Below are 18,972 nucleotides of genomic sequence, written 5' to 3' on the forward strand. Positions count from 1 at the left end.
AGCCCGAAGCTTCACTGGGGAAAACTTTCTATCCACAGCCTTTAAAAACCTTGCTTCATTACTCCTGATGTAATTCCCTCCAGTTTTTCACACGCCGTTGCAATTTTACACCTTCTGTAGATGCTGAAGATTGCTCTTTTTTCCCTTCACGTCACTCGGATGACACCGGGACAGAAGAATCCGCGGCCTCCGGCCCTGTGCCGCCTCGCCAAGGCCCGGCGGGCGGGCGGCCCGCCACGTCCCGCCGGCGGCCCCAGGCTGCACCACGGCTGGGCCGCCGGCGGCTGAGCTGGGGGAGGCCCCATCTTCGGGCAAGAGAACAGCACCGCCTCCGCCCCGGCTCCCCGCCGTTCCTGACGGCCGGGGGGGCGATCCGAGGGACGCTCCCTCACGGCTGCCGGAGAGGTGGCCACGGCCGGCCCCAGCCCCGCCGCCTCCGTGCTGGCGGGCGGGAGGCCTCGGCCCCTCAGGTGAGGGGCGGTGCTGCCATCGGCCCACGGGGGCGGGGCGCCGCGGCGCCCTCATAGGCGGCGGCCGAGCGGCGGCTCCGCCTGGGCGCGCCATGGACTACGCGGCGCTCGCCGAGGCGGCGGCCGAGAAGATGTGGCTGTACCGGGGGGACGCCGGCGGCTGGCGGGGCTGCCGGCGCACGGTGAGCGGGCGGGGCGGGGACGGGGGCGGCTGAGGAGGGGCGGGCGCGCCGGCCCGGCCCGGCGGGGCGGCTGAAAGCTCCCCCTTCTCCGCAGAGCGAGGTGTCGGTGTCTTGGAGACCCTCCGCGGAGTTCGCCGGTAACGTGTGAGTACGGCGGGCGGGTGCTGGGCTGGGGGTCGCCCCCCGCGGTGCATCCGCGGGGTAGAGCGGCGGGTCTGGGGGTCGTGTCGTCCCGCCGCAGGTACAGGGGAGAGGGGTTACTGCCCGCCAGCCCCCGGGACGTCTGGGAATGCATCAAGCCGGTGGCCGGCGGGCGCAGGACCAAGTGGGACCAAAACGTGAAGGACTTCGAGGCGGTGGAAGCCGTCAGCGATGTGAGTCCCTGCAGAGCAGCGGGGGGCGCGGCGCCGGGCTCTGCGCGGCCCGGGACGGCCCCGTCACCCGCGGGACGGGAGGTGCGCGGCCGCTCCGCGGCGTCGGGCGGGCGGCGCTGGGGTGAGGAGCCTCGGGGGGGGGGGGCGGTTCCTCTTCTTTAAATTGGATGTGTTCTCTTAACGGCGTATCTTTCTGAAGGGAACTACTAACGTGTTCTTGGCTAAATGCATTCTTAAAACGGTCAATGTATAACATTAAAGATTCCTGCACTGTATTGTTAATGCTGTAAATGAAGTGAAACATGATTAACAAGCTGTTTGTGAGGGAAGAGAGGGTTTAGAGACCACATAGACTTAGCGAAGCAGTGGAGCGTCCACGTCCTCGGCCGTTCCCTCGGGCCCGGTCTCTTTCCACGGCAGCACGCGATGCTCTGCGCTGCGCGTCGCACCCTGACCTTGGGAGCCAGTGCTTTGCCTCAGCGTCGCTGTCGTTACAATGGAGGTGCTGCACCTGCAGCATTACAGAGGAAAAGGGCTATGTATGGGCAGTAGTTTCTGCTGCTGTTATGCTGTTTAATTTCCAATTTTTTTTTAGTTTGAAGTTTAATTTTCAGTTTGAAGTATGTCAGAACGTTAGAAGAGCATTGGATTTAGATCCCCAAATCTCAAGTCGATGTAGGTGCTTGGAGGCAGCCAGGGTACAAACACAACCAGTGCTAGGAGTGTTTGTGGAAGTCTTAGGAAGATTATTTTTCTTGGGGGAACCTTACAGGCATTTAACATTAATTATAACCTTCAACTTTAGAAGTGCTGCAACCTGCCACTTGCAATTCATAAACCTTATAGGACTTGCCAGCACTTACCAGTGTGGTAGAAACCTCTGGTTTGGGGACCCTATCTATCACTATATAGCCCCTACAGAAGGGGACAGTAGCGTTAAGGTTAATGTAACAAATCTGGATATCAGATTCCCTGGAAAGGAGAAGCATTTTAACTGTCCAATTAGCATAGATGTGCCAGTAAGCACAGATATGCCAGATTTGCTTTTTGACATCCTTTGTGGTATCTGTCCTTAAACAACCTGGAAGCAACACGTGATTACTCTGGTTTTCTCCATTAAACTGTGCTTCATCAACACACTTTAGTGCCTTTTGGCTGTGGCGATTTGCGTTTTGTTCAGCAGAGGGTGTAATAGAACACCCTGGTACAGTGTAACTGAAAGAGTACCAGAAAGTACACGGATTTTTCCGCTGTACTTTTGAAAGCATCAACTGACATAACTCTGTTTTGTGATTTCTAGACTGTCTCTGTATGCAGAACCACAACCCCTTCAGCTTTCATGAGGATTATTTCACCAAGAGAATTTGTGGATGTGATACTAATGAAGCAATATGAAGACGGGACGATGCTGTCTGCTGGTAAGAGGCTACCGGAAATAAATTTAAAAGAAAAAGTAATTAACATGCTGTTTAGTAGTTGCTGGTCTGATATTGATCAGAAGATAAAATACTAGTGGTCTCTTTACATCATTGTGCTCAGAGTGTATAAATCATGTTAACGTTCAGGTAATGATGATGCTGTTGGACTGTGGTTTCTTCCCTTGCTAGGCTTTTAATATTGAATAAGTATTTAATTTACTGTTAAATTCTGGGGTTGTTTTTCTGTGTACTTTTCTTGTTATTTTTTAAGAATTTATAGAACTTTCTAAAAGGAGTCCTGTTTAGGCTAAGTCCTGTTTTGACATTTTCTGCAATGCCTTTGGATTTTGGTGAAGCCATTGAATAAATGTACCACTCCTGTATGTGGAAATAATTATTCTTATGAAACCAAATAGTGCTGATTTTCAAGGGGTTGCCACCGCATGAAAGGATGTGGTTTTGGGGTTTTTTTGCCTTTATCCTGTTGTTTACCTGTTACAAGTCAGTGCTTTTATTGCCCCGCTGTTCAGCTGTCCCGTTTTCCCATCCTGTTCAGGAATGCCTTGCCAAGAATTTACTCACTTGCTTGAGTGCAGCTTCTCGGCAGTCAAGTGGCATATAGCTCTGTGGCACAGGTTTGCTGGAAGCAACCTGAATGACCTCTCAAGCAGAGCAGTGTCCTTGCACAACATGGGTTCAGTGAAACTCCCTCAAAGCAGCTTGCTTGAAGTAACAAATATTTTTCTCTTTTAGTGAGTTTGCTTCTCAGCTGGTGCTTTGAGTACCAAGGACTCTGCTCTTTCCCATCCTCTGTGAATTTGACACTTTTCTTAAATATGATTTCTTATAGCCACCAATGTGGAACACCCACTGTGTCCTCTTCAACCAAATTTCGTGAGAGGTTTTAATTATCCCTGTGGCTGTTTCTGTCTACCTCTTCCAGGGTAAGAAGCGATCTATTTGAATATTATGTATTCTGAAGCCCTTCTTATTCATTGTGTGATGTGTTTATGTGCGTATGGCCACATGTGATCTGTCGCCTCTGGGCAGTAATTTGTTTCTGTCTTCCTTAGGCTGGTAACCATTATGACTGAGTGCCCTTTTTGTTCTCTTTTTTGTGCAATGTATCAGTCTCTCTTCCTAGCGGGACATCAGTAATGTTACGGGAACCATCCTTATGGTAGGATTCTTGCTGACCTCTTAAGCGGAGATTCAGCAGAACATACAAGTATGGTCTGAATTTTTGAGAAGGAGTATCTGGTTGTTTATTACATTGCCATAATTCATGAACAGAGTCGTGTACCTAATTAGGGCCTAGTTTAACTGCAGTCAGACTTGTGGGGATGGCCACGTTCATTGAAATTTGGAATTAGTGTCTGTTGTTTGTTTAAAAACAAAAGTACTTAGAAATAGCTATCACCAGTCAATACATAAGAGAGTCGTTGTAAAGTTCTTAAATGTTTTTAAACTGCTGGCTATAAAATCACTTGCATTGTCTTTGCAGGGAGCCAGACAGGACTCAACTCCTCAGTTTCTTTCAGACTGATCTTGGTGGCTATCTTCCCCAGACGGTGGTGGATTCCTTCTTTCCAGCTAGCATAGCTGGATTTTATAGCAACCTGACGAAAGCTGTTAAGACATTAAGAGTGTGAGAAGACCAATTGCTGATGTCACCAGCTGAGGGTAGGAAAAAACCTGGCAGCTTGAGGGTAGGAATAAGAAGTTGGCCTTACAGGATTTTACTACCAGCAAAGATACTTATGAAAGGTAGCAATGGACTAAGTAAATTTTTAAGACAGCGTTTTCTGCTTGTCTCTATTCAAAGCAATGCATTCTATTCTAGTATGATATGCTTCTTTTTCATGATTAGAAAAGTACCACACCAGAGGCGGGCAGAATCCTGGAGGCAGCACTGCTGCCTGTCTGCGGGGAGAAGATACATATACTAGATCAGTTCTTGGCCACGCTTTGTCAGTGTCCATGAGGAAGAGCATTGCTAAAATACGCTTAGCTCTACAGTGTTATCCAGGTGCAGGTCAATCCTGTTTTGTCTCTGAAGCTCCCCGTAGACTCCTGTGGAACACTGTTCCGTCCCCAAAAGAAGAGGTAGCTCTTTTGCTGCCAGCACTCGCTGCTAAGATGCTTCAAGTGGGTCCACGCCAGCAAGTGGTAAAAGCCAGAACAAACTGGATTGTGTAGAAGATCCCACTTGTTTGTTCCAGCAGACTTCAGTACTGATGGTAAATATGCCTTAAGTGCTTTTTTTTTGAAATCAAGGTTCAGCAGTGCAAATCAGTTCACAGGTCTGTGGGTTGGCAGATAGACACTCTTCCTTTCTCCCCTCTGTACCAAAAGCAGTGATTTCCACAGTGTCGTGAAACAAACTGCACTGGCGTAGTGGCAGTAAAGAGGATTAAGCACTTTACTTGCTGGTTTTTTAACTGTACTTGAAATGACCATTTTTAACTGCACTTGAATGATTTTCAGCCTCTTGTGGTGAGAGGTTTTAATCTTTTCTGTATCTTAGTCTTGACTTGACAGGTCATAAGGACATTGCGTTTTCTCTGAGACTGGTTTGCCTCACACTTGTCTTGGGACGTCAGCTCCTGATCTTGTGTGCAACGATGTGGCCAGCCTTAGAAAATATTTATGGTGCTGGTTACTGCAGGAATGTCAGACATTACTGTGGATTGCATATAGTTAACAAAAGGAAAAAGAATTGCTAAATTAGGAATTTAAATGCAGGTTGTGATTTTAATGCTGTGGCTTGATTATTTAACAAGGTTAATATGCTTTGCTTTCTGTCCCTGTATTTGTTTTATGTTTAGTGTAGGGCATAGACTTGCACACAAATTTTTCACTGTAAATCTCACGCTATGGAGTAGATTTTTCAAGGAATTGGTTTTTAATCTAGTCTCCTTTGTATACAAAGATCTAAAAACTTGTATGAGTGTGATGAAATAAATATTTTTCTGCTGCATCTTGCTGTTTTTCCTGAATCGTCCTTTAAAAATGGTTCCTCATGCACCTGCTTTGCCATCAAGGAAACGTAAGAGCCACTTGGACCTTCAGCATCTCTGAATTCAAGGCAGCAAGGCCTTCACTCCTGTTTACACCCGCTGCTATCAGAGCATAAAGGTGTTTCAGTGAGAACACTCACCCTCTTGACTTTTGTCCTTGGTTGGTTCTTATTTCCAATGTAGATTGCTGCTTTCTGTACTTACGAAGAGTAACAAATGTGCTGAGGAGAGATTTGGGCCCTGATCTTACAGAGGCTCATATATATTTTTCTAAATGTACCAAAGTTTTTAAGGCATGAAGTTCAGTATCTCGACAAGTCTTTGCAGGACTATGGTTAATTAGCAAAATATTCAAGGAGAAGGGCTCATGTCACTGCTTGTTATTCCTGCAAGTAAAACTTTTGCAGGCAATAGGGCTTTTTCTTAGCTATTTATTATGTATTTTTTTTTGTTTTTTATTGCTCTGAGCAATAAAGGTGGTAGGTGAGGCTTTTCTTTGGAATAACTTCAGGATCCTTTTTCTGAGTGCTCAACATGTTCTGTGCAGAAGGAATTTAGAGCGCTTAACATTCAGCCTTCTGCCCTGCCAAATGGGAGATGGAAATGTCTTGGCAAAGGTCATCTTGTAAGATGTCGGAGGACTCCCCAGTGAGACATGCTGCCTGTCACAGAGCATGTTTTGACTTCTTTTGATCTTGGCAGATGCCAGGAAATGCAGAGGCATGCAAAAACTGAAAAACTTTGACAGTGGAGCAAGAAGAGCACCTCCGGAAAAAAACAAGATCAAACCTGTCTTGGTGGTTCTATGTCAGTTCTTAAATTGATGAAATTAAATAGCTGTTTCATGTGAGGACACCTTCAGCAGATGGCATTGAAGTAATGAAGGCATTCTGTGCTATGGCTGTAGCTAGTCCAGTTTCTGTTGTTGAAGTTATGAAGCTGACCAAAAAGTGTGATCTGTCTTTTACAGAAAATAGCTTTAACAGTGCCAAAGAGTTGAGGCCTGCTTTTCTGTACAGAAATCATTCATGGTTTTCCTGTATTGGTGGTATGGGCAAGTGGGTTGGAAAAAATCTTAGAATCTTAGAATATGTACCAGGCATTTACTTAGACTTTGTCAAGCCTAAGACAATAATGCAGGTTAAGTTAAATAAAAGAAATTCTACAAAAAATGAAGAATTTGGAGAGTTTCAGGTAGGTACCTGTTAAAAATCTACATAAGATTCCCTCTCACATTTTTCTCTTACGGTGGTTGCTACCCAGTTCATAGAAATTTTGTTTTGAGGATTGTTTGGGTTTTGGAAAAGACAACTCAATTGGGAAGGGGTTTGGAAGTGTGGGGGCAGATGGCTTGGCAAGAATGTTCTTTCAACGGTGAACATAGAGTTGACTGGTGAAGCAAGTTACATGCCTGGATTCAATTAATACCTTCTGCTGTCTGTCCTACTTCCCTTCTCTCAGTTGCTGTTTCTGTGACATTGTGTTAAGTGCATGGAGAACAGCTTCTGAACTCCTGCAGTTTATGGTTGGGGGAAATTCATTGTAGAAGGGTGCAGCAAAATTCCTGACTATGGGAAGGTGAACAGCCGAGGACAATAATGAGTGGCTTTTGACTGGCGAGTTGCTACTTCCATCCTGATGTTGCATCTCTCGCTTTAGTGAAGTAGGGCAGAGAAGACCAAATGGGTGCACAAGACCATCTAGCCGTAAGGACACGTGCTGCTGCTGTTGGAATTCCATACAGAGCACACTGCCAAAATGCCGATAGCAGCATCTGAACCACGGATTTATCTCAAAGTTATTTAGTGTTTCCAGAACAAACATTTGCATTTAGAACTTTCAATTCCTAAATACTCTCACTGGTATTTCCCCTTAGAAAATTAACACAGACGCTTCAAAAAATACGTGTGGTTAGAAGATAAGACTTGGTTCTAAATGGCCTTGTTGCTCTTCTGCTCTCGTCCTTGGAGGCCTCTGGCCAGAGGAGGGTTAGGAAAACCTCTGTTATATTACTCTCAGCTGCCTGCCTCACCTTTACAATGCTGTAAGACACTCCTTTCCCCCAACCCCATGTCTGCCTGCTGGAGCTGAGATGGCTCTGTCAACTGCTAGTAGGAAGTTACCCTAGACAGGTTTTGACTGTTCCAGCTGTTCTATGGCTTGAATAGAAAGGCTGGAGTATTCCAGGACACGTTGTCATTTTGACACACAAAGTTGCATCCCTCTTGCTCTGCCTTTTGCGTGTTCTCTAAGGCTTTTTCTTTGCTGCAGTGTTTAGTTGTAGGCTTGCAGACACAGTTTTTCCTCCTGGAAAGGTAAGGCAGGGAGCAAGACTTGCAGAGTAGGACTGAAACACAGAATGCACTTCTGATAGTTGTTAAGTTAATGGCTTAAAATAGGAGACTACTATAGCTGACGCATAGTTTATTACAACCAGTATATTAGTAATAAAGTCATTATTTTATAATTCTACACTTTGTAACATCTGTTTCTGAATGTTGAAGTAAGAATCATGTACATTTTGTACACATCTTATTTTAGCCCAGGCAGCTTGCTCTGTAACTGGCAGTAAGATCATGCGTACTTTTCATATGTGCTTTCTGAGTATCTTGCTGTGCCAGCCAAATGGCTGCAAGTAATAAAATCCTTTTTTGTTTGTAATATTGGCAGTAGTCTAATTCCTTCTCTTACAAAGTTTCAGATGTTTTGGTGGTATCAGAGCTTGGGTTCTTCTTCTTGATGATAGCTGTGATGGGCCCATCAGGTAATGCCTTGATTATATTCCATGCTTCAAAACGAGTGAGTCCTTGCATGGCAGTTGTGTGCACTTGTAGTAGCTCATCACCAGGCTGAACAGGGCTGCTTTGTTCTAATGCAGTCCCTGGTGAAAGAAAATGAATTTCCATTAATTCTTTGTGTGCAGGAGTCTTAAATGGATCTTTCACTTCTTAAGGATCACCAGCATGTTTGGTATAAACCACCTGGTCTCAGTAGGCAACAAATTACTAGAACTGCACGGGATAACGCTGCATTTACAAAAAATACAATTTTTGTGGATATAAATCAGCAGTCAGTTATGAACTGCATGAATTTGAATCAGCTGAGAACCTGCCATGTGCACATTTAAATATGTTTACCTTTAAATATCCTATTGATGATGATGGGTTTATCTCCATGAACAGAGCCCTTCCCTCCTTCCAGACTGAATCCTAAGCCAGCAGGTGTTTTTTCTAGAGTTACAGTGCAGATTGTGTCTTCAGTTGCTGGAAACAAAGGGAAAGTTAGCAGATGGGCACCACATAGTCTGAAAAGCTAAAATATCTGTTACAAAAAATGAACTTCTGTTTTGTTTGCAAGGAAACATAATCTGCCAAATAAAAGAGAAAACTATAACTTTTAATTCCTCTTTTTGTCATTGTAAGGCCCGCTGGGGAGAGAAAGTTGTGCCTGAATTCATAGCAGAATGGAAATATAAAAATCAAAGCTGGTGACATTTACTAGATTTAGAAAATCTGTTCAATGAACCAAATTTAAGGTAAACATATTTGGCTTCATGATAGTTATGAAATTGTTATTGACTACAAAGCTGCTAATGCTTATTTGCAGTATGTAAATAAAGCTACAGATCTCCAGATTATGCTTTAGAAAATAAAGATACAAAAATGTCTTAAGAATGTGAAAGGTTCTGCAAAAATCTGACCTTGCTATGTTTCAGATGTAGCCACCTGCTGTATCAAACAATAGCACATTGTTTGTTCAAACTGAAATTCTCTTTCACAGAGAAAAAGTCTTATAAACTAGAATCTAATAATATTAGAATAAAGAATCACTGTTCACTGAGTTGTCATTATACCTTCAATTAAATCTGTTACTACAATAATAATCTTTGTATGTCTACAGAAATCCTTACAGAGGATCACACTTGGAGTTTCTTTTAAGAGGGTTCCATTATTTCTTTCCCTTTCCAGCAAAGTTATTTCATATGTCTGCTTCAGGAATGTTTCATTAACCATGTTGTCTTTAATTCGTGGTTCTTGGATTTACACAGCCAATGCTGAGCTCCTTTATGAAGACCCAGGATTTCAGGTGATGAGTAAATACTTAGCAGGTGGGGGCTGCAAGGTAATGCTGCTGAACTTACTCACCAGACTCTCGTGAGGCATCACTTGCTACTGAAGATGTACTAGAGTTGATTGAAACATTGAGATTTTTTTCTCCCTCTTTAGTTTTTCTAGTGACAACAACAGCTTGTCTGGGTTGTCGAGCCTGTCGCAGAATTGCTGAGGCATCATTATGAGTCACACCTTTAAGAGACTTTCCGTTAATGGATAGTACTTCATCTCCTTTCTGAATAGTTCCTTCCTGAGACGCTAATCCATTGGGAAACACTTTGTGAACCTATTGAAGAGCCCATCACCACACATAAACACAAGGAAAGAGGAAAATAAGGACAAATCACTCAGTTAATACATAGTACCTTGTGCATTTTCCATTGTTTGCCAGGAACAAGTTGCTTCTAGCACGTTTTAGGACTAAGGGCTGAATAGATTTGTACAGAGTTCTTCTGGGCACAGCCCTCCTCAAGCAGCTAGGCAATCTGTCTAGCCCTGGTTACCAGATGGCCAAGGCCTTGCTGCCCATGGTATGTACCTTGCCAATGCCGATTCCTGACCCTCTCACTGCTCTGCTAGTGGGAGGGTGAAGGTGTGAAGCTAGTCTCTAGCTTCCAAACCCATTGCATGTCCATTCGCTCACCTCATTTCTCCTGACCACCCTGCATGGTCTTCTATAAGCATGTGAATCTGGTGTTGGTTACTTCCTGCTGAGGGCTGTGTGTTATTCTGCATTTGCCTTCAGAGCTGTTGGGGAGTATGGTGACCAAGCAAACAGGACACCACAGCCAATCACCTGGAGAGGGCAGCTCTGTGCACGAGGAGCCTGTTTTCACCCATTAAGACCATGATTCTGCTGACCCTATCAGTACAGCTGCCTTCTTTGATTATGCCAAAAGGCAACCTCCGTAATAGAAAGCTACAGAGTAAGTTATGTATTTTTAGGCAGAGTAGTTGGTTCTGGAGTATTTTTTAAGAAAGATGGTACTTACTGTTACCACTTTGTTTTCTAGATCAATGCCCCCAGCCAGGCTGAATCCAAGCCCGGTATCTTCTTCTTTATGCAAAATTGTAACATGAATATCATCAAATTCCTAGGCAGAGAAAGAAATAATGTCAAGAACTTCCCAATGGATATGTCAAGATAATTGGAAAATTATCATGTTTTCTTTTTGTCTGTTGTGCATTTTATAAGGAGACTTAGTGGCATAAGCATAATACCAATGCAAGTTTAGTGTTTGGTTTTGATCAAATTTATGTAACGGTTGCCTATTTTATAAAATGCTATTCTGTGTCTAAAATTGTTCTGGTTTGGTAAACAGGTTATAAGTTGGATCTGGACCATAAACTGAATTATATTAAAGAGTATAGATATGTACTGTAGAAACAGAAAATATTGTTGGATCATGTTAGAGGACCTTTTCACTGAAAAAGTGGAAAAAGAATTTGGCATACAACTCACATGGATATAAGTGTCAGAGCTTAAAAAAATTGCTTCTCAGTCTTATTTTTATTTTTTTAACAATGTTCTAGTAAGTTGTCTGTGACTGTGTTATCCCAAAGATGAGTTTTTATAGGGTAACAACCTAGTTTCCTAAGGAAACATGGCTTTCTTGGCCACAATTTCACAATCATGTTCTGTATGTGAGCAATCCTTTGATATTGTGTCGTTTCCTTCCAGAATTGAATCCACTGGCCAGCTGCAACCAGGCAGAAGGTACATGCTGCTCAGAGACTGTGCTGAAAATTGCATGAAAACAGATGTCTTGATATGAGAGGCGCTAACGTTGAGGGCACATTACTCCTAATCAGACCAAAAATACCCAAGTGGGATATTGACAGGAAACACAAATTGATGCAAAACTTTGCTTTCATAGATTCTGCTTGCCGAACATTGTTGATTGCAACATACTAGCAAAGTTTGATGCAGTCAGTAAGAATTTGCATCTGACATGAAGTAAGAATTTGTGTCTGACATGAGATATGTCTACCTAGTATTCTGAAAGGCAGACATGAATTCTCTAGCCATGCTCCATGCAGTACAGACACAAACCAGGACTAACCTGGGAGACATGCCACTGCAGTTAGCTAAGAGGCAAAAACTGTATTAGGTTAGGTTCATTGGTGCGTTAATGCAGTTACGCTGCTTTTGCACAGCTTGGAGTGTCTTAACACAGCAAGCATGTAGCTACCAACAGAAGCTGAACTGTTTTCAGTGCAGAGCTAAGGATGTAACCTGCTTTTTCTTTGAGTGTAAGCAGTCTTTAAAAGCCTTTACAGTTCTGGAATGCATACCTTTAACCTTGATTTTGACTTATTCTGAGCTTTCTCATAACTCTGGATTAATCCAGTAAGACTAAAGGTTGCTCAGTGTCCCAAAAATGAGGTGTTTGGGTATCTCAGACTGGCAACCCAAATAAAAAGAAAGACATCTGAAATATCAATGCCTACTTCTGCATACACTGACCTTACCTGCTGAATAACTGTTATCCCATTAGTTAAATGGGTATAACACTTGCTTAGTTATCTTTGAAGACTCCTTCAAGATTTTTGATCAAAAGAGCTAAACATGACTACTGGTACATATTGAGATGACTGTTTTATCTGTTCTAATTTCAAGTTGCAAAGATTAACCAGGCACTTCCACTCCACAGCTTTCTGAAAATCATGCACAAAAAGAAACAGCAGATTTACCTTTAAGGTTGCTTCATCTAGCGATTTGACTTCCTCTATGAGCTTCGCTAACTCTTCAGGGGAGAGCAGAGAGATGACAGACTGCCCTGACACACCGGATGCTTGAGGTGAGCCATGTTCCTGTTTCTCTTCCTCCTTCTCGTTGTCAGCTAGGCTCACAGTATATTCTCTCAACTCGGAGAGGCTGTCCCATTGTGACAGGAATAAAAAAGAAACGTTGAGTTATGAAAGAACATGCCCACAAAAGCATAGCACAGACATATTTTGACCTTATCAGCATTTAATTGGGGTGATAGCTCCTATAATAAGTGTTGTAAATACAAATGTAAATTAATCACATTAGCTTAACAGAACTAAGATCCATCACAAAAAAGAATAGGAATAATCTCTTGGCCCCAGCGAAAATAGACTTACATCTCCTTTATCATGGAGATGCTAGAAATATTCCTCCGTAAGCAGGAGGAAGTGTGCAATATACATGCGCTTATATAGTACAAATTGAAAACAAGTGTGACAGTCATGTGAGTCATACAACCTTTGTGCTCTAAAAAGTTCGTGCTACTAATTTAGACTGTTAATCTGTCAGCAGATCAACACAGATGCTCACCTGTGCTGATGTGCAAATCTGATTGTTAAATATGGTATCTTACTTCAGCGAAAACCCAGTGTCCAGGTGATGATTCTCACTTGCGGGTGAGAGAGAAGTCCCGTCTTCCTCCGCAGAGGACTGAGACAAGGTGTCCAGAGTTTCCCACGCACTATTTCCGGAGGAGACTGGAGACTGAGGAAGGCAGAGCAAAGATCTCATCAAAGCAGATGACACCTGGCTACTGATGGAATAGATTTTGCTACACTTTTCATCGTATGGCTTCATCATCTCACAAGACTGGGTAGCAGTAAGTGGAAAGCTTCGTGACCTTAAACTGTGCGCTTTTGCTACTGACACAAGAGGGTAAGTTGCAATGTCTTCTGTAGTTAAGAGACCTGAGGAATTTTCAGTGTTGGCATTGTTGTTTTTCTGTGAACTAGCCGCAAGGACCTCCCTGGCAGAGGAATATCTATCTAGGCTCTTTGTACCTGTGACCACAGGTGACTTGGACTGTTGTTGGCTAGTTTCACAAGGCTGGAGAAAGGCTTGGTTTAAATGGGCTGGAGTCACTTCTGACCCCGTTGCAGTGGGAGAGTGTTCTTTCTGGACTGATGGTTTCAGGCTAAGCCTTCGGTGTAACTTTTCGGGTGACTGCGGAGCACTCAAGGATTCAAATGAGCTTATTCTTTGTTTTATCGATGATCCCCTGGTAGAGACACGGGATAAGCTAGACTGCAGTTCTTTGCTGGAAATACTCTGAAGGTCAGGAGGACTTTGATTTGCCTGTGCTTTTAGATCTGAATTTGCTTTCCTCAATCCTTTCAGACTTTGGCGAAACCAGGCTGGCTTAGGTGCAACAGGAGGACCCTTTTTCACATTGTCATTTTCATCTGATTTTAGCACTTTTGAACTGACTGTTTCTGATTCTGAGTTCTTCAGAACTGTCTCTGAGCTGCTTTGATTTTGATTCTCTTTCTTTGTGTCGATGCCAGGTTGCAAATCTAAGTGGACATTGTCTTCACTCATGGTGGGATTAAATAAGCTTTTAATGCAGTCAGAAATCTTAACCCAAGGGTCTTCTGTTGTTGTATCAAGACTATAATCTACACGTGCTTGTCTTTTAAGTATGGGCCTTTGTATTGATGAAAGTGGATACCCTGTATTAGAGAAACATCGATTATAAACAAGCCTACTTCTCCATCCCTTATCTATGCATTGCTATTAATTCATTAAATTTGAATTTTAGTTAAGCCCCTAATAGGTATTTTTCAAGGTTTCTAAAAATTTTAAACTTTTTTAAAATTCACAACTCTTGATCTACAAGTTCCAATTTCTGACACTGAAATTAACTGAAAAACAAGGCTCTTCTGTGCTTATACACAAGATCCGTTTTCTGAAGGACCCGCAATTTCTATAGGTAACCTGAAATTCTGAGGTGCTGAAGTCATGATACAGGCTATAACAGTTAAAATAGAAGGCTAAAATTGCAATGTTTGCAGCCTAGTGAAAAAGCTGGTGTTACAGTGATTTTTAAAAAATCATTTTGCTTTCCTGCCTTTATAAGTATATCCCATTCTAAAAAGAAACTCCCATGAAGATCTTTGATTAATATTTATGCTTCTTTAAATTTATGAAGGCATTTCCAGTTGTATTTTTCTAGTAAGTAAAAACTCAATTCTGAAGTAGGAATATTTTTTACATCGCAGACTGATAAAGCATTTTAATGTTAGACATGGTAGACCTGAATGGCAGCAAACTTTTTTTTGTGCAGTTACACACTTACTGTTATCTGCTTCAATGTAAATAAAAATATATTTTTTAAGGTACCATTAGTTTTTTAATGATCTGAGCCAGAAATTACAGAACTACAGAATGGTTTAGGTTGTGAGAGACCTCTTGAGATTGTCTAGTTCCCTTAATACTAAGTTTCCTTCATTCTAACTAGCACAACAAGATACTAATTTATTATCAGTGGCTTGTACCATTGCAACACATGAGCCTTGAAACTACGCATAAAAATGTCCTTTAGAAATGCTAGAACTAACTTTTAATATTAAATTTTCAATATAAATAAGCAGTTTCATCTCAAGAAATACAGCAATAGTGTACCTGTCCATTAACAGTTTTTTACAATAAATCATCTATTATGGTTCTTTTGATATAGTTTCCCCATTTTTTTAAAGATTAATCAATACTTTGAAATTTCATCTCTTCACCCCAAAATTTACAAATATGGGTTGAAGTCTACTTTTAAAGAGAAAGGTGAAGTCACCTTGATACCCATTTTGGAATCCAAACTCAATGCTACGTTCAGCTGCAAAAAAAAGTTCATGGAATTAAACATACCTAAGTTTGCTTTCCTTTCTTGATCTCTGCCCACTGGAACAGCAGTTGTGTGTTCAGTATCACATGCTGCAGGAGAAGTGGTAAAGGCACCGTGGGTTACATCAGTTTGATGTCCCTCTAGCATTGGTTCTCCAACTTCCTGCTGAACAAACAGGAAGTAGAAGTGTGTCAGCATGTAGTTATACAAACCACACTACATATGAATCTGGAAAAAAAACATATTTTCATTTGGTTTTAATCTGAAAACAAATATTAAATACAAATCAAGCTTTCACTTCTGCTTGGGATGTAATCCTCGTAGGACTTTATTTATCCTATATTTCAAGAGTGCTGGCATGGTATTTTATGGTTACATTTGTAAACAGACTGAAAAAATGCAATTAACACTTCAAAAATTTAGTAATAAACTTTATAGTAAACTAAAAGACTTCCTACTATAATTTTTTATTTTTGTAAAATCAGCCGTTCAGTAGACCTTTGCAAACCAGTCAAGCAAATTTCCTCTAACTTCATATTTAACTCTCTTGCCTATTGCCCTTAAGCACAAGTTAGACAAGCTAAATTATTACTGCAGTTTCAGAGCTCTCCCTTTCTTGTTTTTGGCTGGAAATGTAGGGTGAGAGGATTAGTTTGAGGTTGCAGTAAATGTCACTCTCAACATCATGCTCTGGAATTTCTTGATTCTTTTGTAACCAATGATACCGAGTTACCATCTCCTTTGCTGTGATGCTGGAAGTGCTCTCTGCTATGCAGTTAAGCTCCAGGAATGCTAACAGGTACAAAACCAAACAGGACAGAGAGTGAAGGTCTAGAAACAAATGAGATTGTCCTGAAAAAATCAGTAACTGAACAATTTCTTAGCTTTTCTGTAGTGGGGTGGTGTTTGTGATGCCACTTCCTTGTTCCAAGAAAACCTTTCTCCATCCCCTGCTTACTAGGGTCCTTTTTGAAAGTCGTGCTTGTGTTCTGCTGCTGTTAGATGTGGACATCAGATGTTCAGGAAGTGATGTAGCCAGTTTGGAAGCACTATGAACATACAGTTTGATCTTACTCTTTACTGATGGTAGTCATACCTACCTTTTTACTAACGCAGCTTAAAGCACAGTCGAAAATATCTGTAAGCTTTCTTTGTTATGAAAAAGCAACTTTACAGTCTGCAGAAACCCCGTATAAAACTGTGGTATGCAGGCCTCAAAGTGGCTAATACAAAATGTTTGGGGGATAAAGGTTAAAAAAAAATTCAAAAGCAGTAATAAAACCTTCTCTTAATGATGTGAAATACATTCTGACAAGAAATCCTCTCTCCTCGGGACTTAAAGGAGCTATTGCCCTGAGATATACAGCCTGTCTTACTAGAAGAAGTTATCTTCATTAACAGAGCTTGTCTTTTCATTGATGTTATTGATCTTAAGTTTTATTTTTTTCTCCTTATCATTTAGCATAACTGAGTACTGAAGAATGATAAGTTCCATGCAGGGATAAGTTCAACAAATACTTATTTCCCTAAATTTCACTTCTGAACCGTGATTTCCTAGTAGCTGTTGATGAATATGTTTCTGCTGCTCTCTTCTTAGGGGATGATAAAAGAATGAAATTACATGAGGTGCTGAATTGAAACTTTCTTGGATATTAACTTTATACATGGACTTCAGTCTGAGCTGTATCATTTTATTTTAATCTCTTCATCTTGGGAACTGTGGGGTGGGGTTTTTGGCATTGTATTGAGATCTGCTCGTTTCTGCTGGTATGTTACTAAACCCAGGGGAAAGAGGTTTCATTTTTAAACAAACCACAACTTTGTTTCAAAATGCAGATCTTACAATCTCTCACACTCATGCAAATGTGGAACACTCTGTTTCTGTTCTGTCTTAGATGAGAGGGAACTGAAATTTAGTAACATATAAATATACACTCAGTTTTCAAATACTGTATCTCATCAACAAATACGTGTCTCTCACAATTTAAATAAGTTTGTTTAGTGCCTCCTGGTCTCATGAAATGTGTATGAGCCCAAGATTACCTGCTGTACATAATATTAGTGCCTTCTTCCAATAAAAATCCACTATTGAAACAAATAAATTCTGTCACAACTTCTCTACTTCATAAATTATTTGACTCTGTAAGTGTGGAGGTTAGGACCAACCATACCAAGCTGACATCAGAGCCTGTGCAAACTTCTCCAGTCCCAGACCACAGCACGTCGCTGTTCCAGTTGCGCTGGAACCAGAGAGTGCTCGATACCACCGGTGGCACATGTTCGCAAGGAACGACAGTGAAGGGTTCAAATTCATTGTTGCTGTTGCTCTCACTGGGATTTTAACTCAGATTCCTTGGTAAAGAAGAAAATTTCATTCAGATGCTTCTCTGCCTTCTGACCTTGGTTTGAACATCACGTTTTGAACCAAACTGAGATACATATGTCATTTTCAAAACAGAAGAGCCTGCTCCCCTTTCCCCAGTCCTCACATAGGTACGCACACTTTCTCTTTCTTCCTGCCATCATACCCAGTCACTTTGCTTTCCTCCTTCCCGTGTCTCAAAAATCTGCAAACGTAAGAAGAATTTTGCAAATTTTGTTTTACCTGAACACTTGCAGAAGGTGATACAGCCACTTCTGATACAAGCTTTTCTTTTCCGTCTGCGTTACACTGGTCATTACATGTACAGTCCTGCTTAAAATATTTCCTTGGTGGAGGCTTGGGCTTTGATGATTTAGGTTTTCTAACGAGGATCTCTGATGATTTCTTAGTGTTTTGCAAGGGTCGACATCCCTCACTGTAAGTAGGAGGGGAATTTCTCTCTGAATTGTTACCGGACAATGAGTAGAGCAGGCCAGGTTGTCTGGTAATTGGTACATCAATGCTATGTACTCTTGCTTTCAAGTCAGTCACTTGGTATGCAGCACCATCACTACATGAGGACCTAGGGTTGTAGCTGCTGTCACTGCTGGAGCGGGTCATTATCTTCTGTGTCCTGCGGTTGCAATGAGCAGCATTCCTTTCAATATGTTTTTCACATGGGTGTCTTCCATGCCAGCTAGTTTCTAGTTTTTTAACACCTGTATCAGGAACATGTTCAAAATGTCTATTCAGATACATGCAAAGTGCTCACTTCTAAGATTCAGCTTATTAAATTTGCAGCTAAATACTATCATCGGTTGATGCAAAGGTATGATTTATGCACTAAAGTCTTGTAAATTGAACAGTCAACAGTTACACTCTTGAACAGCAAAGTAATATTATGATTTCCCTATACATATATATCAGCAGTATAGTTTTACTGAGGATGGTTCTGTTACTTCTGGCCCTCTAAGAGAAATGAGGACACTAAAAGGAGTATCATTGCAACATGTTACTGTGGGAGGATGTCAGAGCTGAAATGGGTAAGTAGCTCTAACCATGACTTCATATGTCTTCCCTCACAAGGGGATTAACAAGCCATTTGTCCCCAGGACATCAACTGCATTGTGCAGTTCCTTGCTATCACAGTCCTGTCACCTGCTGACAGTTGTTTGAAAAGCTTTAAGCAGAAGTTATGATTTGGAAAGGATAAGCAAGAGCAAGAGAAAATTTTCACAGAAATTTTTGCTGGCAGTCAGACAGATGTGGTCTTTCCTCATCTCTCGGCTAACATAACTTAGGAGGCATGTTAGGAGCACTGTCCTGTGATGTTTCCTCCTCTTCCTTTCTGCTCCAGGTTAATTCTCTGTTAGCAAGGATTCTAATACAGCATGTACTCATCCTATATACCTTCTAGGTCAAAATTAC

General features: G+C 41.8%; 2 protein-coding genes and 1 long non-coding RNA gene across 6 annotated transcripts in view; 2 read left to right on the top strand and 1 right to left on the bottom strand.

Annotated features, from left to right (window-relative positions):
* The first annotated feature begins 530 nt into the window (after positions 1-530).
* On the top strand, positions 531-5,417 carry STARD5 (StAR related lipid transfer domain containing 5). The gene is made up of 6 exons (XM_075432098.1): positions 531-652; positions 747-796; positions 894-1,026; positions 2,327-2,444; positions 3,295-3,388; positions 3,949-5,417. The coding sequence occupies exons 1-6, from the start codon at positions 563-565 to the stop codon at positions 4,094-4,096; spliced, it is 633 nt and encodes a 210-aa protein (XP_075288213.1). The 5' UTR covers positions 531-562; the 3' UTR covers positions 4,097-5,417.
* Positions 5,418-7,889: 2,472 nt separating this feature from the next.
* The window catches only part of IL16 (interleukin 16), a 38,385-nt gene continuing 27,302 nt past the window's right edge, over positions 7,890-18,972 (bottom strand). For 3 of the 4 annotated variants that reach the window (XM_075431993.1, XM_075431992.1, XM_075431994.1), the window contains 8 exons: positions 17,788-18,263; positions 15,206-15,347; positions 12,921-14,016; positions 12,271-12,454; positions 10,569-10,670; positions 9,610-9,862; positions 8,602-8,727; positions 7,890-8,345 (listed from right to left, as the gene is read on the bottom strand). In XM_075431993.1, the coding sequence (XP_075288108.1) occupies positions 8,152-8,345; positions 8,602-8,727; positions 9,610-9,862; positions 10,569-10,670; positions 12,271-12,454; positions 12,921-14,016; positions 15,206-15,347; positions 17,788-18,263 (2,573 nt within the window). In that variant the 3' untranslated portion in view covers positions 7,890-8,151. The remainder of the gene's footprint in view (positions 8,346-8,601; positions 8,728-9,609; positions 9,863-10,568; positions 10,671-12,270; positions 12,455-12,920; positions 14,017-15,205; positions 15,348-17,787; positions 18,264-18,972) is intronic. The other variant, XM_009943703.2, reaches the window with a different exon arrangement.
* Positions 9,853-13,008, top strand: LOC142362596 (uncharacterized). Its single transcript, XR_012765181.1, has 4 exons — positions 9,853-10,502; positions 11,258-11,293; positions 12,231-12,377; positions 12,926-13,008. It is a non-coding gene; the product is annotated as an uncharacterized LOC142362596 (long non-coding RNA).

Source organism: Opisthocomus hoazin, chromosome 10, assembly GCF_030867145.1.
Source record: "Opisthocomus hoazin isolate bOpiHoa1 chromosome 10, bOpiHoa1.hap1, whole genome shotgun sequence".
Taxonomy (NCBI): domain Eukaryota; kingdom Metazoa; phylum Chordata; class Aves; order Opisthocomiformes; family Opisthocomidae; genus Opisthocomus; species Opisthocomus hoazin.